General features: G+C 39.5%; 1 protein-coding gene and 1 long non-coding RNA gene across 4 annotated transcripts; one reads left to right on the top strand and one right to left on the bottom strand.

The window, feature by feature from the left end:
• The first annotated feature begins 9,980 nt into the window (after positions 1 to 9,980).
• Positions 9,981 to 20,389, top strand: FAM3B (FAM3 metabolism regulating signaling molecule B). 3 transcript variants are annotated; one of them, XM_061453534.1, is made up of 8 exons: positions 9,981 to 10,319; positions 13,428 to 13,568; positions 14,960 to 15,083; positions 15,730 to 15,794; positions 16,741 to 16,791; positions 17,973 to 18,060; positions 18,801 to 18,933; positions 19,889 to 20,389. In XM_061453534.1, the coding sequence occupies exons 1-8, from the start codon at positions 10,298 to 10,300 to the stop codon at positions 19,976 to 19,978; spliced, it is 714 nt and encodes a 237-aa protein (XP_061309518.1). In that variant the 5' UTR covers positions 9,981 to 10,297; the 3' UTR covers positions 19,979 to 20,389. The 3 variants fall into 3 exon arrangements, with proteins under 3 accessions (XP_061309518.1, XP_061309519.1, XP_061309520.1); XM_061453535.1 differs by having other exon boundaries at positions 9,985 to 10,319; positions 15,736 to 15,794; XM_061453536.1 differs by having other exon boundaries at positions 9,987 to 10,319; positions 13,514 to 13,568.
• On the bottom strand, positions 17,133 to 24,156 carry LOC133269360 (uncharacterized). The gene is made up of 3 exons (XR_009743426.1): positions 24,086 to 24,156; positions 22,649 to 22,865; positions 17,133 to 17,835 (listed from the first exon to the last, which is right to left on the bottom strand). It is a non-coding gene; the product is annotated as an uncharacterized LOC133269360 (long non-coding RNA).
• Between the last annotated feature and the right edge of the window lie 1,406 nt (positions 24,157 to 25,562).

The raw sequence follows: 25,562 nt of genomic DNA, 5'->3' as shown, positions 1-25,562 counted from the left end.
TATATATATATATATATATATATATATATATATATATAAATCAGAGCATTAAGTAAAGATGGTGCTGGAAAATATTCTCTGTTTATTATGAAAGACAGAATGCTCCAAATCGCAGCACTCTATTCCTTATATATGTATCAATATTTCTTGCAGAACCAGCATTCTCCTAATGTGAATGTAATATCATGTACCATAAAAATGTCAGGGACTGTTTCTTAGGATGCAGCCTTTAGATAACTGATGTTATCAGTGCAATCGTTAGGGGTTTGAAGATGCGTGATTTGAGTTCAAGTAGTCAAACCTGAGTTCAGGTATGCAAATATGTTAGTTCGATCCCACTGCCTTCACGAGGTTTAGAAAGATTACAATAGGCTTTTTGGCTCAATTTAAATGCTGAAGAAAACAGAAGAAAAAATATTAAAAGCCTTTTTGTTTTCAGTCTCTGTAAAAGAAGTTAGGTAAAGGAGATTGTTCTGTTTTTAAGGTGAAAGAGCTGGAATTAGGATTTGCATGCTGAATCAATCTAAATGGAATATATCAAGGCAGCATACCATTCCAGTTCGCTGCTTAGATGCTGTGCAAGTTAACTAGTAATAATCACAGAGCCATCAGTTTTGGTATTTCTTATTAATGTAACAGTTGCTTAACAACAGTAAACTCTTTATCAACTAAAGTCAACCTATGGGTATTCTGCCCAGTTACTTGCTGTGTGTTGGCTGCCTGTGTTTGACTGAAGGATGAGCCGTTTGTATACTAAGCTTTTCATTTAAATATGAAAAGGTTCATGAGAATTGCTTAACACAGCAAGTTTTCAGAGAGAGTGGTCCTTAGATTTTCTGATAATCCAGTATTATTGTGCTACTGAACGTTTCCTTGATTTCTATAGGGGCTTCCAACAACTAGGTTAGTTGGTCATATCCTGATCTCAGACATGAGCCTCGTATTTATAAGTAATGATACAAGCTGCATAATGAAGGGCACTGATACAATGACATAATGGAGGTGAAAATAAAGGAAATTGTGGAAAGATAAAAAAGTAAACTATCCTTCATTAAAAATACTGAGTGCATAACAGATTGATCATTTTAAGAAGGTCTGTACAATTTACCAAGACATTAGTTCCTGTCAAACTTGACTCTCTGAGAAGTTGTTCATTTCTCGCTGCTGCTGTTCTTGCTGCTGCTCAGAGAAGTGAAAACAGATTGGTAATGGGATATGAGCAATCTTCTGAGCCAGTAAGATTTTCTGGCTTCTGTGGCCTACTTAGACATTAGGTCAGGCTTGCGAGTAGTCCAGAGTCCTGGTAATGGCTTGTCAGTAACATATCTGAAATACAGTTGGTGGCTTCAGCCAACCCCCTGAGTGACACAGATCCGTACCACAAAAGCCACTGCTGTGGCTTGCACTAACTGACAGAAGGACTGTGGTTAGCTGAAGCTGGCTGGTGTTGTGAACTGTGGAGATGCTAAATAATTGAGCCTTCTTCCAAATCAAGGCTGAAGCTCCTTGGTAGTGCAGAAGCAGAGAGCAGTTGCTGACAAGCTGCTGTAAGTGTAACCTCAGTCAGTCACCTGGCTTCTTTGTGAACCTTCTTTGGTAAGGGTTCACTTGTCTGGATATTTTGAAAGCCAGTGGACTCTAAGGTACCTATTGCTGCTACTGGGAATTATCCACTCAGAGGTGAAGGAGGGGCTTGATCATCTTTAAGTAAATCATTGGCCAGTTACTGAACATTCCCCTCACCAAAGTGTGTATGCCACACCCCTAGCAATAGTCTGTCAGCAACAAAACAGGTTATATTAAAATACGTTGGCATTGGTGACTATGCAGTAAGATAAGAATGTTTTGTGTTTGCTTTTCTTTTCCTTTTCACTCTATCTAGGCTTTGGCTGGATCTTTGTGGTTGAGTAGTTTTTTAAATACTGGGCATTTTAGATTAGACTACAAAGGCACATGCAGAATTTCTTTTAAGCTAGCCAGAAAGTAGAACCCAGATGCTAATTTTTAGCATTTAAAAGGAAGTAGCCCTCGATATGTGTTATCTCCATTGTTTTGTAATTTATGATAATCACTTAAAATTAATGTATTTTATTATGGCTCCTGTCCTTCTAATTTACTGGCTGTAAATCTTCAGATTTTTCTGTCTTATACTCCCCTCATTCCTTCCCCCCACAAAAAAAAAAGGGTTCCTAAAAGAAGTTCCTGAAAGGTCCTGGAGACCTCTGTAGCCAAAATTTAGCCTTCTGACAAAAGAGATGTTTTCCTTTGTGACCATTCACAGACCTGTTTTAAAGTAGCTTGTAAGGCTTTAGAAAGTAACTCTAGGTTTAAAATACTTGCAGTAGTATTAGGAGGAGAATTGGAGCCAAAGCTTCATCTGTGTCAGTGATCCCTGAATTTGTCTGTGTGCAAAGGACTCCTTTGTGCATTTGACTGCCTTTCCTAAACCTCTTTCACTTCCAACTTGGAAGTACTTAACCGCTTGTTGCTGGTCCTGTACATTCTTTGTCTCTATCCTTGTGAAATATGGTGGTAGAGAGGAGGACCGCAAGATACTGTGAGAGTTAGTACCATTCCTTAAACAGATGAACACCCCTTATTTGAAGGCCTTGCCATTTTTTTGTACTACCACCAACTGTAGTGCACCCTTACTATCTGTTGGCTCTTCTTGCCATCTGAGACACTTAGCTTTTTCCAGTTGAGCAACTCAGCCTGCTCTGATTTTAGAGCATTGTACTTAGGCAGAATACTTGAATAAACTGCATTGTTTGTAACCACCTTCTCATCATGTCCCTCTTTGAAGAGAGACATTTTCACAGAGCCATGGAAAACCTGCAAAGGATATGTTTATTCCTGTGGTTTTAGAGAGGAATTACATAGTTGAATGTTTAAATGGCCATATTTGCAACGTAGCTGTCCTTTGGAAAATACTATGATGAAAAAAATGGACTCAAGAAAGGCATGTTGAAATGGTACTGAAGAGAAAACTTGACAATTTCTTGACAGCACCAAGGCATGAATTACTGAAAAGTGTCATGGAAAATATTGCTTCACTAACCAATATTCTGTGTATGCATAAACTATACAAGGTTGAGTGTTTAAATAAGATTTATCTGAAATGGGCAGTTCATGTTTTTTTATTGAAAATTTTACATGGAGGTGCAGAAATCCTTTAAGTCTTTAACACTACATCAACTGTTATTTGATAGCATTTGGGAAGTGTGGAAAGGATTTCACCTTTAAGAAAATTATTTCATCTTGTAGAGGCATTTCTTCACCTGATTTTTTTTTTTTCTTTTTAATAGGCAATATTTTTAACATTGACTGAAAGGAAAATGGGATCAAAACTTTGAAAGAAAGGTGTATAGTCTTTTTAATTCAGTCTTTGGGTGATGTTAAGATGTCTATCCCACTTACTGTCAAGCCCCATAACTGAATTTTCCAAGAATTGATACTTTGTACTTTCAGGTCTTTCCATTTTCAGATAAACACTATGTAAAAATTCAAATTTTATGCTGCATAAAATAAATTATTAATTCTTTGAACCTATTATGTATGTCTTTTTAAATCCTGTTAAGATGAACTTCAAAGCAGATAAATTATATCCATCCAAATTCTTCCTAGTACTTTATGATTTTCAATTCTAACTTCCGGCTTTAGCTCTGAAAAGAATTCAGAACTGCCTTAGATCTCATCTGAACCTTGGAGGGAAGGGAGAAGGCAGGCAACTTTAGCTCCAAGGTGATTTTTCCTGCTTATGCTCAAATAACTGGTATGTTCTTGCTTCAACTTTTCATCAATTCTTTTCAGTATCGGACAGCAAGCAGGTAGAGAAAACATCAACTTGAGAAGATCAAGCTTCTGATCATCTGGAATGGATTCAAGTAGTCTTTTGGACTGTTGCTGTCTACTGACCTAAGCTATAAATCAAGAAGGTATATAAATGGGATGTCCCTGTCCTTAAGACAGTCAGCCACCCTCAGAGTGTTGGGTTCTGACCTGGGAGAGCCCGGAGAAGCATGGTTACTGTGCTCGGTGTTTTGTACCCCGGGAGGTGGCGCACATGGTTTGTTTTTCACGCAGGAGAGTTTTGAGCCCTTTCACAGCAGTTCTGTTGTCTTGCTTGAATTCTATTAAAAGTACTTTCAATTTCTTTTTCTTTTTTGAAATATCCTATCTAAAAAGATTGTTATCTTGGGGTCTTCTAATCATTTATTAATATCCCTCTTCCCTCCTCCTAAAAGCCTCTTTTAGAAATTCCATCCTTTTGAAGTCCTGAGCTTTTGTCTTTAAAGGTAGCATGGTGTCTAACTCATGCTAATAAGCTTAGGGAATTGATTAAGCAAGACAGATTAACGCCAACTGTTTAATAACGTGTTTTTCTTTCAAAGCTGCCTGGTTTTCCTTATTACTGTCCCAATATTCAGCAAAGACCACCTATTACTATATATCTCTCTTCACAGGGGTACTGTACAAGTATTCAGTATTTTCCTTATGCTCCTCTTATGCTTTTGAAATTGCCATCATCTTCAGAGCACCTCAGTCCTTCAGGCTTATTGAATCCAAAACTGTAAAACTGTCTTTTCATTCACACTTGTCTTGCTCATCTTTCCCCATTAAAACTGGTCCATCTAGATAAAATACCTTGTAAGTTTATGTATGAAGCATGAAAGAATTTATTGTAAGAATATGGCTTTTTTGATGCAGCAGTGAAGTGAATACAAGTAACATGAAGGTTTACAATTCAAGCGCTCAATGTAATTTTTCAGGACAACTTGCAATTCTGATGCCCACTTAAACTGTAAACATTAACTACTCCTCCATTTCTGCACCAAAACAAACTCTTGTAAAAATAAATAGCTTGGAGTGTTGTTTTTTTTCCTTCTAGAGGCTTACATCATACCTTGACTCATAATTTGTTTTTCTAGGAAATTAAATAGCATTTCCCAAGAAATACAGGTTATTGTAAAGACCACAAGAATCTATGCTGCCAGCATATAAATCTATGCTGCCAGCATATAAACAAATGTTAAACAAGGGATTTAGGTTAGATATCAGGAAGAAAATATTTTTTGTGAGAGTGGCGGGGAACTGGAACAGGCTGCCCATGGAAGTTGTGAATGCTCCACCCCTGGCAGTGTTCAAGGCCAGGTTGGCCAGGGCTTTGAGTGACCTGGTTTACTGGGAGTCATCCCTGGCCATGGCAGGGGGGTTGGAACTAGATGATCTTGAAGTCCCTTCCAACCAAACCATTGTATAATTCTATGATTAGCATATTGGATTTTTATAGTTGTTAGCTAGATAGAACTACTTTTTTTGTGAATGAATAAGGTATTGTGATTCTTCAGCTTTTTTTCTTTCATGCACCCAGCACTGTTCTGAAGTACTATGCATAAGAATACTATTTACTTTTTCTTTGGCTTAAGGGTTTTTTTTAATTATAAGCCTAACATTAACTTCAGCTTTCCATATTCTTACTGTATATTTTTTAAGTTGTACATCTTGAACATCCTCTCGGCTGGTGTTTTATACTGATTTTTAACTGTTGATGCATTTTTACAGTCTTCTGGTTTACACGTATATTCCCTTTCATTGACTACCTTATGCCCACTTCTTTCCCACAGTCCTGAAATATCAACCCACTGTGACTGCCCTTGTCTGTTGCCATCCTGGCCCACAGGTAAAGCAATACCCAATTTTTGTCTTTCCACTTCTCTAGAATACAGTCTGAAAGAAATCCAGCTCCCTCACTGTGTGTGTAGATTGGGCTTCAAAATTGGATTTGCTGTGGTTTTTTCTCTTTTAGAACTCCAGCATCATCCTTGGGTGACTTCAGCCCATCACAGTAGCATCAGCCTGGGTCCTTGTTGAGAAATCTTATTTTGGCAGAATGGTTCAAGGGAGAGCCCTGGGACATAGCACAGGATGTCATCAAGCTACAAGCACTTTGGGACTGCTGATAGCTGGGACCTTGCCAATGCAGCTCCCTCAGGTAAGTCCCTACTTAATTGAGTGGTCTTGCAGATTTGTTTATATCCAGACTTGTCTGTAGATCATGTGGTATTGCACAGGTTCTGTGCTAATAGAGACCTGAGGCCTTACGACTCTGCTGACAGCAGCACTTCAAGAAAACAGACAACAGAGATCCTGTAGGATTGTGCAAAGCCATATCAAGGTATCCAGCATTTAATATATGGATTTTTCTTTCCCTCTCCTCTTGCCCTTGCCTTCCTCTTCCAAAAAGTTTGGGACACTGTGAATTAAAGACAATTGGATTTGGGCCCATAATGTGTTAAGCTATTGCTGCTAATTCTGAGGAAATTTTGCTGGTCATCATCTTCTATCTGAGTGAAGTGCAATTGAATGTATTTTCCTTGCATATCTGAATGCATATTTGGATTAACAAAGCTAAGAAAAACAAACAAATATGCCCTACCTTTGTATTGTTTAATGGTCCAGCAATTAATGGTCCTGGGAACTAGACTCACTAGCTTTACAGGTTTTCTAGCTTACCAACTGAAAGTAGTCGTTGCTTGCTTTTTTGCCTTTTGTTATATGATCCACTGTTGCATATTTGGGGGGAAGATTTTAACATATCCACAGAAGAAGTATATACAAGCTGTCATAATCTTCTAAGTATTTTCTCCTGGGTATAATAGACACCTGGTATACCAGAAAAAAAAAAAATGGAAAAAAAAAATTGTATTAAAATATACGTTTAAATCCCTATTTCTTCACATTACTGTTGATGCTATCACAATTCAAGATGCTGAGGTTCTACCCGAATTTTGGGCACAAGCACATGATGGAGCATGACTGTTATGGCAGCTTAACGAACTGCTCTTCCTTATTGCCACCCCTATTGTCAGTGTGTATGTGTATCTGTCCCAACTCTTAGGTAAAATTAGTTAACTTAAGCATCAGTTGCATATTTTATGTAGGTGATCTGTTTTTTCTGGTACCTCTTGAACTCCTTGTCACCTCTACATGCAAAAATTTGCTACAGTACTCTTTCTCTGCCTTACAAACTCTGCCTCCATTTTAAATCATTAAGGTCTTTTAATCTATCCTAGCAACAGTAAAAATACATTGTTGGCCATTTGTGGATGGGCAGAAAACATGTAAGCTACAAGGGCTGTAATGCCACTTTTGCTAATTTGCTACCCAAGTGCAATAGATACAGAAAATAACTCTGGAGGTATAGTGGCTCAAAGGGAAAAAAAAACTTGATCTCTTGTAATTTTACAGTGCTAGCAAATGCCAATAAATTTGTCATAATGACGGCAGCTTTGTGTTGATAAGACAAGAATAACACTTAAGCACCGTATACATACCTTCACCTGTTCCATTTAGTGTCTGCAAGAGTTATTTGTATCCTGGGCAGATTTACTGCGCTGCTTATCACCAAAGGGTCTCACAGCCTCACAAGCATTGAGAGTGAAGATTCATGTTTTGAAAATTTTTCTCTAAGCTTCCAAATTACAGAATGAATGGTTACAGAGCAAGGACAGAAAAGATACTTCAAAAGTGTTCTACATCCCACATCTCTAATTAATTACTAGAGAAAGAACAGTATTGCTTTTCTTTTGCAGACACAAAACTGAAATACCTGAAGTAAAACATTTCAAAGTTCCCTGGTCCTTTGGAATCTAAATTGCCCTCAGCTAGATGCCGCTGGATCCCTGGGCTTCGGCAGGCAAGCAAAGCAATTTCTGTGTTGCCTGGTTTTGTAGCAAATGCTTGAGTGTAGTTCAGTGCAGCTGTGGCAGTACTGAAAATGATGAAACCTACTACAATTTTCTTGTGGCTAAAAGCAGCTAAATTGGCAGTTATCCAACAGACACTGATTGCTAATGATGGGGTTTTCAACAGAAAGGTGTTGAGAAAGTGACGAAACTCCTAGAGGCTTAAAATTTTTATCCATGGAGGCTGTGACCCCCCAGTGCTCATACAATAAATTTATTTCAAAACTAAATTATCCTGATTCTAATTAATTTTCCTTGCTTTAATAAAAGTAGCAAAATTTTTCATCTGGCTACCACAAACTGTAGCATTTTGGGTTTAAGACACATTATTTTTACTTTAAAGGTTAGAAATGCACTCTTCAATGGTTTCAATCATTTATTAGCAGATGCACCATTTTCTGATGTGCTGTCTTGCAGGATAGCAGTTCCTGCAGAAATAATTGCATATTTGGAAAAGTAACCCAGACCAGTGTTGTCCTTAACTTTCTCTTGCCCACTCATAACTCTTTTTCCTTTTTGTCCTGTGCTTTTCATTTCTTCTGTTTATTTGTCCCATGCTTTAGCTTTAATTATTCGCACACCTAGGTTTCATTGCACGTTGCTTTTCATTTGCAAGCTCCAGTACACTGGAAAATAACCAGCAGCAATTACACCCTCAGGCTTCACCTGTAATTTATAGGATACTATAATACCCCACTTCCAGAGAAGGACAAGAAATGCCTCTCTACCAGGGACTGGAACATTTATAGCTTTCATGAGCGCCCTGGGAGGAAGGCAAAAGCCCCAGTCTGGCTGCAACCCTGTATATGCCCTCCTGCAGGATTTTATTCATCTGTTTGCTGAGCTAAACATAATTTCTGTGCCTCACTAAAGGCAGAGGGAGCAAAGAAGCTTAAGGGATACTGTAGTATCCCTTCTCATTCTAAATTCTAATTCACAGTGTAGTTTGAGCAATTTTCAAAATGAAATCACTAGCTTCCTTGTTTGTGTTTTGCCCAGCTTGAAGGTATTCAGCTCAGTTTCCTGAATATGTTTGAGTGGCTACTTCAGTCCTTAGAAGCTGTTCTTGATGTAAGTTGTAATTTCCTTGGTTCATAGTCAGAGCTGACTGGTACTGGTGGGGCTCAGCACCCACACAGACCTCCAAACATCTATTAATCAGAGCATGTTGGAAACTGGAAGTTTTAAAAACAGAAAAGCAAGTCCACGATGTGGGGATCTTGATGGGCAGCGCCTTTGTTTCACATTAACTGACACAGACTAGAAAATATGCGCTGCCAGCACTGTGCTGTGCTCACACTCCTTACATCTGGCTTTGGGAGGCTGGGGAGTTGGAGTAAATCATAGAATCAGAAAATGGCTTGGACTGGAAAGGATCTTAAAGACCATCTGTTTCCCACTCCTTGCCATGGGCAAGGACAGCTTCACTAGACCAGGTAGCTCAAAGGCCCATCCAGCTTGGACTTAACACTTCCAGGGATGGGGCAGCCACAGCTTCTCTGGGCAACTTGTTGCAGTGCCTCAGTGGGGATATTGCCCACATCTTGAGTATAAGTGGTGCCAGGTTTTTTGGTGGGTTGTGAGAAACCTGCTCAGCAATCAAAATTTCACAGATGGGAATTGTGAAGCAAAGAGCCCTTTAACAGCAGCATGCTGGGTGGATCATCCTCGGGCAGATGAGCACACCCACTCTAGCAGATATTTACAGTTTATATACCTTTCTAGGTTTTGTTTCTCAATTATGCCCGCTCTCTTCTGAGAAATGATTTACACATTCCAGGAACCCAAACCCCTCCCCTCTGACAGCTCTCAGAGGGTCACTGGTGGTCATAGGGAAGAAGGCTCCGAGTCTTCCTCATGAGTGAAGCTTCTGGTGCATGTGTTCAAGCCTTGCAGTTACATAAACTCCTTATCTGTATAACATATTGTATGCAAATGTGCCTATCACCGACTTGGTAATAATTATCCCAACTCCCTTGGCTGGGGCCCACATCCTGGAACCCCATGCCCTACAGATCTTCCATTCTGCCGATAGCTCGCTCATAATAAAATCTCCTACATTTTTCTTACAATACTCACACGGGTGATGGCAACTGAGAACTGACCAAGCTACCACAGGGAGAAGGAAACATCCAGACAAGGCTCCATGACACTTTGTCTGCAACACCAGCAGGGCCCACGACAAGAAAAGATGATTCAAGGGTACAGCCGGGTGAGCTGGTGCCCGTGATAGGACTTGAGTCATCCCGGCGGTGACTGAAGGAAGGAAGGGGCTACAGTGGGACTCTGCTGTGCCACAGCGATAGCTGAAACACTAGGCAAACCCTGGCCATTACCAGGACAAACCCCAAGCGGCCGACAAGGTGGCCTCCCCGTCAGAGGAAATGGCCCAGGACGGCGGGGCTCGGGCGGCGGTGCCGTGCTGTGCTGTGCCGCCGGCGGCGCCGGGGCGGTGCGGCGCTGACAGGTGGACGCTCCCCTTCCCGCACCGTCCCAGTGGCTGCAGGACGAGGCGGGGGAGAGGGACGAAGACGAGGAGGAAGGGCGGGTGAATGATGTGGCTGAACCGGCAATGTGAGTAGCAATCCCGCTGGTGCTGGGGTCTCGCCGCCGAGTGAGGAGGGCGCCGGCGTAGCCGCCCGGTACCCCCCGCCGAGGCTGCCGGTGCCTCGCTGTCTCCTTGCGCCCTCCTCAGGTGGGTGATCTGGGGCCGCTTGCCGGCTTACCGGGCCAGCCCGTGGCAGCGGGGACGGGGCAGGAAGGTTGTTCCCCACGGTGTTCCCTGAGGCCAGGGTGAGCCGAGCTCCCGGGCCGGGGAGGAGGGGCTGGTGCCGGGGCTAGGTCTCGCAGCTGAGCCTCGGGCAGCGTCTGAAAGAGGATCAGCACCCAGGGTGTCCTCCTTCCTGCTCCTCTTGCCTATCTGGTACCGCGAGTATCGCTGAGTATCTCTGCCTGAGTACTTCTCTGTGGCAGAAACAGAGAGAGGAAGGGTTGTGCCACCTCTCAGAGCGCAGGAAGCACCTCTGTGGCACGCTGTCCCTATCCTGCTCCTCCGTGTTGTGCCAAGTAGTGGGTCGAGGAGCCACAGCCTTAAAAATCAACAAAAACACTGTCTTGTTTTCGTGAATGTAGATTGGACTTTGCTTTTTATAACTCCCAACTGCTGTGGATAGCAAATCTTAAGCTCCCTTAACTATCCTATGTTTACCTGAGTTTATGGCCTAACTGCTGTTGTGTAGGGTTTTCTGCATGTCCGTGCAGGTACTCAAAAAAGTACACATGTGCAGGATATGTAACCTCAATAAAGCTAAGATCTGGCTGGACCCAGCAGATAGAGTCAGTGCAGCCCCCCAGTGCATTATGAACCTAAGAAAGGAAAAACTGTTGAACTGTGTAGAAGATTCAGTAAATGTATTTCTTAAACTTTAGAAGTGATATTTGAGAAAAGTTTAAGCAACTTGCTGTTGAAATAAAACATGGAATATAGCAACAGAAGTTAGATAGTCTGTTGCTCCGACAAGGGGATTGGACTAGATGATCTTTCGAGGTCCCTTCCAATCTCTAGCATACTGTGTATTTTCCCTTCTGCTTAGGTAAAATGCTGAATTGTTGAGCCTATTTTGCCACAGAGTTGCTCCACAATTATGATGAAAAACAGTACTAAATCACTGTAAAGATAAACCTGCTAAACAAACAACAGAAAAAACAAAATAAAACCTGGCTTGTTGGTCTGATAGATCTTTACAAAGCACCCCACCCCATGAAAAGAAATAATTACTGAAATCTTTAAATAGACTTGTAGTTTCCACATAATTCTTCCTGAGTTTTGTCTTTGAAAACGGTGATATGGTCTCCTTTGCAAATTATGTTTTGTGTATAAATCTGTTTTTACAAATATATATATGTAGTAGATATTATATATATTTTTATATGTATAAAAATATATTTTTAATATATAGAGAGTGTGTTTATACATATATATATATATATATATATATATATACACACACTCAAAATAGAAAAGACAAGTAAGTTTTATTCTGCTTGGTTCCAGCAGCTTCCTTCTTTGTGCACATGAACTTTGTCAGTGTTCTTGTCCACTTTCACTGTATGAATGAAATGTTGACGTAATTTTCAGTATTGCAAGTTTGTATCACTACCAGTGGAAGAGAGAGACAGATTTCTCTAGACCGAGGAAATAATTAGAAAATGTGTTATCTCTCTGAAGATTCATTATATTACTTTCTCAATCTTAATCCTTTGATGAAAATATAGTAAGTTTCTCAGAGTATCTTTCTTAGAGTCACACAAATGCACATACTTGTGACTCCTAAATACAATGAATACAATGTCACCGAACATTTTAAGAGCTCAGATCAGTATCTTAAAAGGGTTTACTGTCCTCTTTTTAAATTTTTTTCCTGATGCAAGAAATGAGAAACTGGAATTATTTACAGAAGAACCTTCAATGTTCATAACTTCAATGTACAAACTTATTTGTGGCATGAATAACCAGAAGTAGAGCCTCCAGAATCAGGTGTGTGTTGGACTAGTGTATCCATTCTGCAGTAAAAGAAGCAGACTAATTTGGCAGAATTCACGGAAGAGTGGTAGGACCTGCAAAACAGGACTTGAGGAGAGCAAGTAAACAATTTGGCCTTATTCTAGAGAAGGGGTAGGGCAGAAATCTTAGTAGCAGTTCCAAGAATGAAAGGAATGTAAACTGATTCATGGAAGATTTAGGCTATATAATATGCAATATGTTCTAGCAGATTGGCAAAGTGAACATACTGGATATTTTTGGACATTGATTCTGTTGAACTTGATTTTCAGGCCTATGAAACTAAAAATTTTCCTTTTTCCTTTTAACAGATCATTATGTTCAACGGCATATTTCTTTACAGATCAGGAAATATGACATACAAACATCAGTTTCACAACTGCAGTGTGATATTTCCTTGTTTATAAATTAGGTAGTGCATTTCTTCTAGATCAAGAATGTATGTTAGCATTTCTGATGACGAGGAAGAGGAGATGATACCTACTATGGAATTTATTCATGTTTTTCATAGGAAAATTGTGAATCCCATTGTTTTCCTAGTGTATAGATGCACTGCTAATACAGCCCAGGGAAGCTGTGATGTAACTGAAACAAGGTGAAACAGTCACTCTAATCACGTTTAAATGGAGTCAGAGCTCATTGTGTGAATTATTTGGGCCTTCTTCAGTTATTTTTACCCAGCATGTCAAAAGGGTGGATGGAGGGAGTTCCTTTTATGGTTGGTGTTTTAAACCGTTCCTGTAGTGTCTGCCTGTCACAGAAAATCAATAGTAACTGCGTACTACCCATAAAGTCATGTATAGTATCTGTTACTTAAATTCCAGAGTCAAAATCCCAGGAGGATTAAATTGAACTTCATGTTTCTTTGGGGTATATAGGGTGTGGATTGAGAGGAGCCTTGTGGGGAGGACTCTGCTTGAAGATCAAGTTTTATGAACAGCAGGGATTGTCAGAGATGGGAATGCAACAAATAAATTGCCTCTGAAGGTTGTGGCTAACATAGCGTGTCAGAAGTAAAGTAACCAGTTTCTGAAGCAATGCCAGAGAAATGCAAGAGTTTGTGTGTTGCTATGAAAACATCTTTATGTCTCTGTGGTTTTCTTACCCCCATTCCCTGGCAGGTGTTGTGAAATTAGGAAGGATTCTGGTGACTTTGTTGGCTGCTTGGTGCTTAGGATACTTATTTGCTGATCTTTTACCCCAAAAGACAATAACACCTATGGCTAATCTTCAAGACATTGGAAGAAAACCAGTGTTGAGGGGTGTGTAGTTGTATTTCTTTTTTTTTTTCCCTTATATTATATCTGATGTTGTCTATTTACATGCTAAATGACAAATGGCTTGTTAGCTAACAAATACATTCTATTGTAAGAATGAAGTTGGCTGTGTAAAGTACAAGTTTGAACTATTTCTAAGACACTATCTTTCAAGAAACACAATATCAGCCTATATTTGCCAGTATGCAAATACAATTAATTGAATAGTAATGTAAGAACACCTTATTTATTTGCTGGCATATAAGCACACAGCTATAGCTGCAGCTTTGGTTCTATCACATGCATTTTATAGTTATGGTAAAGTGTTGAATCACTAACCACGCTTTGTAATTAAATTCTTATTACTTTTTCTCTCAGATCTGACTGGGTGGCTTAATATGTACATTTTCCTCATTTTATGACTATGTTGCCATGTGAAAAAGCCTTAAAGTGAAATCATTATTAACTTCAAGGTAGTAAACCTTCAACCCTCTAGTCCTTCTTTCCTGTTATATGAAATATCACAAAATAATCACTCTGGATTCAGATCAAATCAAATCATATGGAACATTTTTCCCTAAATAATCTTGCTTTTGGTCCAGCAGCTGTTTGAAAGTCAATGATAACTTAAAGTCCCTGTAAATGTGAGATAATGTTGCCTTATGTTGTGATTTAACCTCAGCAAGCAACTAAGCCCCAAACAGCCACTCACCCACTTTCCCCTGGTGGGATGGGGAAGAAAATCCAAAGGGTAGAAGTGAGAACACTCATGGGTTGAGATAAAGACAGTTTTTAATAGGTAAAGCAAAAGCTGCACATGCAGGCAAAGCAAAACAAGGAATTCATTCACCACATCCCATGGGCAGGCAGGTGTTCAGCCATCTCCAGGGGAGCAGGGCTCCATCATACATGGGAGGTACTTGGGAAGAAAATTGCCATCACTCTGGGTGGACGCCCCTTCCTTCTTCTTCCCCCAGCTTTACATGCTAAGCATGACCCCATATGATATGGGATATCCCTTGGGTCAGCTGGGGTCAGCTGTCCTGGCTGTGTCCCCTCCCAACTCCTTGTGCATCCCCAAGCGTCGCTGATGGTGTGGTGTGAGGAGCAGAAAATGCCTTGGCTCTGTGTAAGCAACTGCTCAGCAGAGACTAAAACATCCCTGTGTATTCAACACTTTCCAGCACACATTCCAAACACAGCCCGTACTAGCTACTATGAAGAATATTAACTCCACCCCAGAGAAAACCAGCACCCCATGATACTGGAAAACTGGCAGGACTGGGTTCTGTATATGTATGTTTGAGCTTAGCATGTTGATAATGAAGTGATTCTTTCCATAAATTAATTGGTTTTGCAGCATCCAATAAATGATTTTCTCATCTTTCTTGTTGTAGCTCCAGTCCCGAAAAGACAGAAATGTGATCACTGGTCTCCCTGCTCACCAGGGAGCTACGCCTATCGGATTCTTAGTGGTGGTGGCAAAGGAAAGCTGGCTAAAATTTGTTTTGAGGATGAGCTGTGAGTAACTGTCCAACTTTAAATCTAAGCAAGTGCTTTGTAGTGTGAAGAAGGGTGTTTCATTTTGGTTCAGTAGCAGAAAGTATTGGTTTGTTTGTTTTGGGTTTTTTGTTAAATACCTAGTATCAGGGTTTTTTTTTTGTTCCTCTACATAAGATACATTCAACTGTTAGCTTTAAGTATGATTTTTAGTTTTCATGGTGCAGGATAGCCAGTTTACAGTACATTGAATTGTCAACACCTTCTCAAAGTCAGGTTCTTTCATGGCTTTTCAAACTAGACAGGTAGAATGACTTCAAAACCTTGCAGTGATCTTTTGTGATACAGTCCACATAGAATACTGCCACAAAACCACATATTATCTTGGGTTAGGGCTTTTTCTCCTTTATTTTTCTGGCTGCATTTGTATGAAGTACTTTGTTGATCTGGCCCATTTTAAAAGATTAGTTGTGCATGGCTGAAGGAAACAGAAGGAAACAGGTAAAATGTGGAAGATATTTATGCCATAGCTCTTGTTTGCTACAAAGTCTTGAATTAAATAACTGAAGAAAATATGAGCATCAGTAAATGACTTAGCACTGGTAAATATAACTTTGGGTCAGAGCTTCTGGATGGATGCATTATACTGATACTGTGTTTACTCCTATTCCAGGCTTATAAGTGAAGAGAAGGGTAATGTTGGAAGAGGTATAAACATTGCCATCGTGAATTGTAAGTAAGAGAAAAAAGTGCTAGACACAGACATACTTTTTTTATATAAACATTTTCTGTGATCTCTGCTCAGAATAAGCCCAGTTCTAGAATGCTTTTACTGCTGACAGATTTTTGCCACCTTTTCCCTTCATCCACACAATAAACCTTCCATTTAGAGTCCTATGTTCAAAAGTATCTGCTTTTATGATTTGACACTATATGGTTAAAAGATAAGCCAGAAAGGAATCAGGAACTACTGGATCTTGTTACTAGAAATGAGCTGATGCATTCTAAATGGAAAAGACCCTCTCAGTAGCAGGAATCCAACCAGGGTCTTGGATAACAAAAATCAGTTTAACACAGTTGACATGGATTTAGAAATTTGAAAAGTGTTTCCACTTGTACATGTGTTATTTAAATAAAGATAGCCATCTAAGCAGCAGCATAATTAATGATGAATATTGACCAAAATGTTTTATTACTAATTGTTTCCATGCCCAATTTCTCATGCAGTAATGATGAATGTTCAGTTCCTGTCCACCGACATTCAAATCGTATGAAGGCCTTCACATCTGAAACACTGCACAGAATAGTGTTAAGCTCAGTCAAACAGTCTTAGGTGTAACCATTTTTCCTATTTAGGGTTGTGATCTAGTTTAGTATATGTAGATACAAAAACATGGAAGGACACAGTAAAATGAATTTCTTCTTTAAAATAAAAAGTAATAAAAATGTCTTTGTAATTTGATGATTCAAAGACTACATGAAACAAAATATTCTCTCCAAATCTTAAATTGATATTATTCCATATTCCTTCCAATTTAAAAACCTAAGCAAAAGAAAACTCCGAGGCCCAGTAATACACAAAAGTAGAGGTGCCTAGCTTTAGCTGAAAACACTGTATATGCTGATTGATTTTAATAATTTTTGCTCCTATTTACACAACTTCTTGTTTTAATTACAGATAAAACAGGAAAAGTTACATCAACAAAATTTTTTGACATGTGGAAAGGAGGTAAGGAAAAGAGTCTAACAGAACTTTTGTTAGTGTTTCAGTGTTAAGAAATGAGTTACATGATTATCCTGCACTTTCAAATTACTATGATTGCAGTATTAATGGGGATCAGCTAGAAACAAACGGCTGTTTTCTTCATAAAATACTCTCCGGCCAGATCTGATGACAAATTTAGCCTGATAAGCTGCATTTCTCCTGTTGGTTGAGATAGGTGATTGTGGTTTGGTTTTTTTCAATTGTCAAGTTTCCGTTTTTTAAGTGTCTCCCCCTCCATGATTTCAGTCTGGTAGGAATAGCCCTTAATCTGGTACCACATCCAGATGCTTCCCTCAAAAAAAAAATCCTTTTCTTAATATATTTTCTTCTATTTTAGTTGTAAAATCATCCTAAGAAATATGCTAGTCTGTCTCTTACCATCCTTCCATATAGCTAGAAAGATGATCTACTTTAAGACTAGCTCCTAACACACTTTCCAAACTTTGAACAATAGCAATTTCATTACCATTAGTAAGGAAAAACAGAATGCTGTGGTGCACTGGAAGATGATTCTTTGACCACTTAAGAATGCTTTTGGCCTTACATCAAAATAGAATGCACTGGGGCTAATCATGGGGCTACAATTTATATATGGTATGTAGACAGTAATGTCTCCAGGGTGCCTGTTACAGGTTTTTTTTTTATATGGAAGACAAGTGTCTCATGTATGTTTAGCAATTGCAAAACAAGTAAATACCTTAGTGCTGCAAATAGGCTGCCACTTAATCAAAGTGGGTGGGCACTGAAGTGTGTAATTCAGCTCCGTAGTTAGCATGCTAGTAGGAAGCTCACAGAGTAGCAGTGACTTCTCCTGGCCTATTCCATGCTTAGCTTGCATGTATAATATTGTGTGAGGTAAGCATAAGAAGCCACCCTGGACATAAATGATTTTCATAGAAGTTCAGAAGTATCTGTGTTTACTGTTGGGAAATGCAGACCAGTCCATGCTCTTCTAGCCTTCAATGAGAGCTGGCAGTTTTCTGTTCTTTTCAGGATTAGGGCTTCTGCCTGTAAACATTAAAAAAAAAAAAAAGCCTAATTAGGTCTCATTTTGAATAGATGAGGCCAAAAAGTGAAAGCAGGTTCAAAGTAAGTGGAATGTGATATGTTTGTAATGTATAATCAGTTTGTAATTGATTCAACAGACCACTCAGGAGAGATGATGGCTTTCATTAAAAATGCTCCAGAAGAGTCTCTCCTTCTGATGGTGACTCATGATGATGGAAGCACCCGGTAAGCAAGTTATCCATGACAGGCTAAGGAACAGAGCAAGGAATAGCTTGAAAATTATGATTGCATAATGGTATAAAGGAATGGTAAATTTCATTCTATAGTCAGGGTTGTTCTCTCATTTCCTGGCTAAAAAGTTTTTTAATCCATGTCCATTCAGTGCTTACCCATATCATGTATGCTGATGATTCCAAAAATGGATAGATAGCATTATATTTGTTCAAAAGCACTAGTTATTCTCCTAGAGGACACTGTTCTTACCTCTGGGTCACAGAGGTAACCTGTTAAGGTGTCCGCACCTCCAATTACAATGTATCTAGTTTGCATTCCTTTTGACATCTTAACCTGAATCTTCAAGTGCTTTTGAACCTTGAGGGTTTTTTTAGTTAAATTCATTATATGGTAACTATACAGCAGAAGACTTAATCATTCATTTGATAAACAATTGATGTCCTTGTCCTTATTTAAGAAGGCTTGAAACATCAAATAGTATTTGAGAAACATTTTTGTTTCTGCTCTGCTGTTACAAACTGGCTGTATTAACACCAGGAATGTGGAGAGGAGAAAGAAAACTTTGCTCTGGAAGTGTATCAGCATGCTACTAAGACAGCTTTCAGGGTTTTTTAAGCTTCTCATTTTTGCTTCTGCTGAGTTACTAATGCAAAGCATGATTCAGCTGGTTTCTTGTTCAGCATTTTTCACATACTGAATTTTTAATCCTTTTCTCCACTACATTTTCCTAGGTTGAAAAATGTTGCCAAAAAGTCAGTAGAAGAGCTGGGAAGTAAAGAAATATGGAATATGAAGTTCAGGTCAAGCTGGGTTTTTATAGCTGCCAAAGGCTTCAAGCTGCCAGATGACATCCAAAAAGAAAAGGTCAGGGTTTTTTTATTTTCACTTTATATTTGTCTGTATATAAGGTAAAATCTTCAGGTGCAGATTTCATGTATTAGCTATAACTGTAGTCTGTTCAGTAAGCCTCAGTCGCACAAAGCAAGTTCTCTAATGTGTCATCATTCTTTGCTTTGGATCTGGGCCATGTACAGTACTGACTTCTACCACACCAGCACTAAACCGTCTGTACACAAATTTCAGAAGTGACCAGCGATTCTAGAGTTTCAGTTTTAGAATGTCCAACCTGCCATGCTGTACAGAGACTTACATTTTCTTCTGGAAGAACAAATTGCAAGGATTACTAAAATGAAGCCTATCTTTATATGAAAATTGGGCTGGCACAGACTGGCCATGCAAATACAGCAACGTTTGCATTATAAAACTTTTCTGAATAACATACCCTCAGGCTTCAGGAGGACTAAAGATACCATTTTTACATCAGATTTCTGTTTGCATCTGTGACCTTGTTGTATTTGCTTTCTATAAGCCCAGTAGTGCTCATCTGTATGACAGAGGCTGACAGAAATGAGAAAACCCAATACAGAGGTCAATTCGCTTGATGATAGTGACTCCCTCTAAAGGCTCATGAAACTTTCATAGCTGTTTGGTTGGGGTTTTTTCCTAAAATACTGTTGCAATCTTCTCCACATACAGAGCTTCTGCAGGAAGAAGGCATTCAATTTAGTGTATATTAAGACAGCCACCTGGGAAATAAATAAAGCACTCTGTGTAAGAGAGAAACTGCGGGAATTTTCACCCACTATGTTGAGCAAGATGTGCAATGTATTACTCAGCTTCCCAGTCCTATCCGATTACCCCCTTCTGTTGTATGAGTTTGAACAAACTGGTTCATAAATGGAGTACCAAATATTGAGGTGGTTTTTTTTTGTTTGTTTGTTTGTTTTTGTTTTTTTTTTATTTTTAAATTTTTAAACAGATAAACCACTCTGACCAGAAGAAGAACAGATACAATGGGTGGCCAGCTGAAGTCCAAATAGAAGGCTGTATCCCAAGAAACCTGATCTGAACAAATGCATACCTCGTTAATAAAGATGATTCTCTATTTTTGTATCTATGACTTTAGGAAATTCCCTCCAGAACCCAATAAGCATCTGAACACTAATTGTAAAATAATCATGTACAGTTTTATGCGTTTCTTTCCTCTGTGAGATTTTACTCTAATCTGAAAACAAATAGCTATTTTGATAATATGTAGAAATAAAGTACTTTGGTTTGGAGTGTTCAGAAAGTCAGTCATAAAATAGCAGGATTTTTTAAAGTGAGTATACATTGTCATTAGTAATTTTAGGGTTTTAATTTTTGTTGGTTGGTTTTAGTATGTGTTTTCCTTAGCTTCCCTTTAAAGACTACTATGCAAATAAAACTTAATCTAAATTGTAGTATAAAATCACTAGCAATGAAGTAAGTTTTTATGTTTGTTAGCAGCATCACTTCTCTTCAGAAAAAATGTTCAGAAACAGCAGTTACGTTTGTTGAGCTGCTTTCAGTGATGTTGGCAACATGGAATAGCAATGTTAACGTGAAGATCAAGTTACTTATATTATTTTACCAAATTTAAGTAGCAAATCTACGTGATTTGTTTTAGTTATTTTTTTTCTTCCTGTAAGTTTAACTTACTTAAAAAAAAATGTAGTGACTTCATGCAAGCTTAAGTGTTATTCATGCTAACTGTAGAATCAAACACATGACTGTAAAGAAACTGTAGAAACCATTTACTCAATTTCCCTTTTTCTGAAGCACATCAAGTATGTCTGGACCCTTCTTAACTGGTGTTTGTCCCCCTGTTATTCATAAGCCTCCCATATCGTAGATTCCAAAGCTTAAGTTGCTTCCTGTAGCATTTCACTGTTATACTAGTTATTCCCCAAGCATACTTAATTAACCTAAAAGGACCAAGCCAATTACATGGAGAGTAAGTCATCATCATTCTTTTTATGCCAGTTTATTATGTATCTGACTTTCCTCATCATCTCTCCTCCCTAGACTGAACCTACCTGGTATATTTAAATTTTTCTTTACATTTTTCTCAACATTAAAAGGTTTGTTTAGCAGCAACTTTCTTAATGTGCTGTGCTCCAAATGGGTCACAGCACTCTCTGCAGCTACTTATGACTGTCCTGCACTCTAAACTTCAGGCAGGAGAAAATAAGGAGCAATGACGTGAGAGGGTGGCTGCCAACAGCCAGGTTCAGTCTGCTCCTGCTCTCTCCACTGTCTGATTGAAGCCCTCTCATTGCACTTCAAGCCTCTACCCCTGTCACTGCTGCCACCACCTACTTGCACCACCACTGCTGTGTTCCCAGCAGCTTTCTGGTATCACATTTCTCCACCAGCCCCTAAAGCTATGTTTCCCTGGTACCAGTTTGCAAACTGCTCCGTAACCCAGGGACACTGCCAAAGAAAGCAGTTAAATTAGTTTGACTCAGTTTGATGTTGGCAGACTCACAATGGTTGCTCCTTATCACCTTGCTACTGATGAGGTGGTTACAAATTGAGTGCTTAAATAGCTGTTTCAATATTTTTCCACATCTAAGTAATTCTTTTATAATAATAGTATTCAGGCAGTGTTCATGTTACTGGCAGAACATTTATTCCTTTACATTGTAATCACCCTTTGTTACATGCCTGAATTATAAAAATAACATAATTACAGTACTAATGGATGACAATCCTCAAAGCGCCAAGCTCTCAGACAGTCCTCAAACTCTGTGCAGTCTGACAGTTATTGCCTTCTACTCCAGGCCACAATCTTTCAGTTGCAGTTAAATTTTACACCAGTTTCTGTTCAGCAGTTACCATGAAGCGTACAAATACTACAAGTTCTCCATTCCCTGCAAATACTCCATTATTTACATTCACTGGCTCTGTTCTTCACACTCTGTGCAAGTATTACGTTCTTTACAGATGGACCACAGTAAAAGGTACATACCCATAATCTGAATCAAAGATCAAACCACCCAAGAATCTTTCACAGCACAAGTCCCTACAAAATGTCATTTATCATGTTTTCACTTTTTCAGAGATCATTCAAATCATCTAGGCAAGAGTGTTAACAATCTTCAGTGCTGAATGGCTGTTTTGCTCTGTTCATACCACAATGTTTAAATATGGTAGGCAGAGGAGCTTCCAGTACTTCAATAACTCTGATCTCAAGAAATCATGGAAAAGCGATCATTTGAGCAAAAAAGGTGCCCCTTTTTCAGACACTTCAGATTAGAAACAATCTTACAGAGAGTTGGTTTGAAAGTGGGTGTTCAACTTTGCACACACAACTTAAACCCTTCTGAATGAACCTCCATCTGCAGAGGAGTGAAAAGCTTTTTCACAGAACTGTAATTCTGAAAATCTAATCATATAATCATGGAATAGTTTGGGTTGGAAGGGACCCTGAAGATCACCTAATTCCAACCCACCTGCCATGACAGGAACATCTTCCACTAGACCAGGTTGCTCAAAGCTCCATCCAACCTGGCCAAGCACTGCCAAGGATGGGGCATGCACAACTTCCTTGGACAGCCTGTTCCAGTGCCTCACCACCCTCACAGTAATGTGGGGAAAAGTTAAATAGCTTTGAATTTTAAAATAATCAATAGAACATGAAGTTAAACATTTAATTTTATTTGGAGGCAAGGCCATAGGGTGTAGGATCCCTAATACAGATGTCCTACTTCCTTACCTTCTCTGTCATGTGCTCTAGACCGCACATAAATCCCAGTGGTGGAGGTCAATGCTGTCGAAGCCAGGTGACACTGCCAACCACAAGCAATGGGCAGAAAACGATTGTTGTGTCCTCATGCACCAGAAAGGTGCTGTGGTCTCTACCATGCCTTGTGAACTACTTCTGTGTGGTTAGTGCAGAACGCAGGACCACTACTAGGAAATCAGGGTAAAACCTGCAAAGCAATTAATCTTTTTCTAACCCTAGTAGGCAAAACATGGGAAATGGGAAAACATGAGCTTTAGTATCAGTATTACTCAGGGCTTGGGTTTGCGCATTCAAAAGCAAAGTAGCACAGCAGGTGGCAGCAGTGTCTTTCCAGAGGCCCTGCATCTGTTTGGGGAAGTACCCGACCTCTGCGGTTACCTGTCCTGGAGAGACACTGGAAGCCACAGATACGAGTGTGGGTCACCCTGCCTTTTGCTTGCGGCTGGGAGGCAAGCCAGCACCTTTGCTTCTAACATGCCGGACCTTCCTGTCCTGCGCTTTGCCAGTGGCAGGCTCCTGTTTCAAATATCCCCAACCAGCACCAGCCTGCTGGTCGTTATTCCTCACATTTAGGTAGACATTTTAGATAGAAGAAAATCGAAAAAGTATCTATCATTCCAATTATTCCCTCCAGTGTGAATATGACAACCAGTCCCATAGATAACGAAGTACATGGACAGATGCCATTTTTGATCTCTCCATTCAAGGGAATGAGCAGCATCTCAGGGTCTTGACAGGTCTCTTCAAAATCCCTGGATCCCTAGCAGTTCAGTTTGATGGCAGCAGTAGGAAATACTAATCAAATAGCAGGTAATATTTTCAGTTTCTCAGTGATAACTGTTTCTTTTAGGTTCTTTTGTAATGCTGTCTACCTCAAAGTGGGAAGTTTCCACTATATTCAAAAGAAAAAATACAAGAAGGGAGAAGCTCTTCAGTGAAAAATGCCCATTTGCATGCAGGCTGTGCTTAAAGCAAAACTCCCACCAACTGCAATCCACTCAGAAGAGCAAAGAGGAGCTGATGCTTATGCATAATGCCTGGTGGGAAATAACATATGAGTGTCATATTTCTGATCTCAGCTGCAAGTGAAATGCTGAACAATGACTAGAATTCAGGAGATTAAGATGGGTGTTTTTCATAATGTTTGAGTGACAGCAATTCCTCATTTTCTGGGTCTCTGAAGTTTTGATTTCTCTTCTCCAATGTGGTTGGTTTGTTTGTTTGGTTTTGGTTTTTTTTTGTTGGTTTGGGGGGAGGGGTGGTGTTTATTTGGGTTTGGGATTTTTAGGGGGTGCAAGGGTTGTGGGGGGATTTTTTCTTTCTTTCCAGGGGAGATTTTCAGCAGCATAGAAAACATAAATTCTCCCCCTTCAAATACAAACTTTACACTAGCAGCTCTAACATTACTTTTTCCTTCCTCCAAAGATGAGAGCATAGAGACAGATGCTTGAACATGTCCCAGTCTCCACTGCAGGTCTAATTTAAAAAAAAAATTAAAAAAAATAAGTAGCTATGTTTCAGCCAAAAACAAGTGCATTCCAGCCTTGTACTTCCCATATAAATCTTCAGTGGTTATAGTTTGTATAGCTGCTTTCTATCTCCTAGGCATTCCCTACGAGAGTTCTTCGGAATGAGACTGAACTTCTACCTTCTCCGCCATGGCCAGGATATCTGTGACAACCAGGACTTGGAAAAGACAATTGAGATCTTGAAGGAAGACTTTGCAAAGGGTTATTGATTCTATGAGGTCACATCTAAGGAGAAATTACGGTTTTGTCCCACTGTTCTACCTGAACGTATTTTGTTGCCTGCAAGGACTGGAAGTAGAAGAATTAGACTTCTTTGATTATCTCTGCATTTTGCAGCCAGAACAGAAAACATCAGTTTCTGATTTTTCTTCAGATAACTTACAGAATAGAACCGTAGTCCAGTAGCAGAGCTCTGCTTTGTGTGAGACTTGTATCCATCACAGTGATCCATCTCTCTGGAGGTAGTTAATTGCTGAAATCTCTACTTGCCACACTTCAGCTCACCAGCTAAGCAAACATTCCTTGTAGCAGATAAACAGGACCTCAACAGTCCCAAATCAGCAGTCAAAAGACTGCTGATTATTGAAAATCCCCATTGTAAAAAGAATGGAAGAGAAAGACCACTTCTCCTCCATCCTCACCCTCAACATTCATGAGGGAGATTTCTGTGCAATGTAAGGTATTCCTGCCTGCTGGAGGTACGAGGTGGCTTGACTGGATTTGGTCCTTCTGCAAGAAACCTTCAGCCCTAAGGGTAAGTCCTTTCTGCAGTAAATTCTTGCCCACTCTGCTGGAGCCTCAGTAATTCCCTTGAGAAGGAAATCAAGAAACACAATCATTTTTAAGTAGAAGGAAAGGGATATATAAGAAAAGGGAATCTACAATTCACAAATTAATTTCCACTTAGAAACTTTTCAAGCCATTGTGTGGAGATATAGAAGCAGAGTTAACAAAGATAAACTACTGCTACACATTTACTTTCAGCTTTATATTAGGAAGTTTGGGTAGGTGACAGAAACTAGCCATACCAATATGGAGCTCTGCAGTCTAACGCGGGCGCCAGCTCAGCTGCTGGCAAAATTGATTTCAAGTCAATCCCTGAACTTTCTCATCTGCTAGTTCTTTCTGGAGCTGCAGCACAGCAATAGCACTTACCACAGCACCATGCAATTAACTGTGCAATTTACTGAAGAACTCGAGCCTTAATCAGTCCTGGAGAAGCATGGCTCTTGAGAACAAAAAAAAGAAGAGGATTTTCCTTCATTTATTTCACTAGTTTTTCCTAGGCATTGTCCTAGCAGCAAATAATCTCTTCTAACTTGAACTGTTCATGGATCATCATTTTAGTCCTTTCC

This window comes from Pezoporus flaviventris, unplaced genomic scaffold (genome assembly GCF_033815535.1).
Source record: "Pezoporus flaviventris isolate CSIRO_AGI_PZ_B2104156 unplaced genomic scaffold, CSIRO_AGI_Pfla_v1 ptg000015l, whole genome shotgun sequence".
Taxonomy (NCBI): domain Eukaryota; kingdom Metazoa; phylum Chordata; class Aves; order Psittaciformes; family Psittacidae; genus Pezoporus; species Pezoporus flaviventris.
The sequence above is the reverse complement of the archived record's forward strand: the minus strand, read 5'-3'. Positions and strand labels throughout refer to the sequence as shown.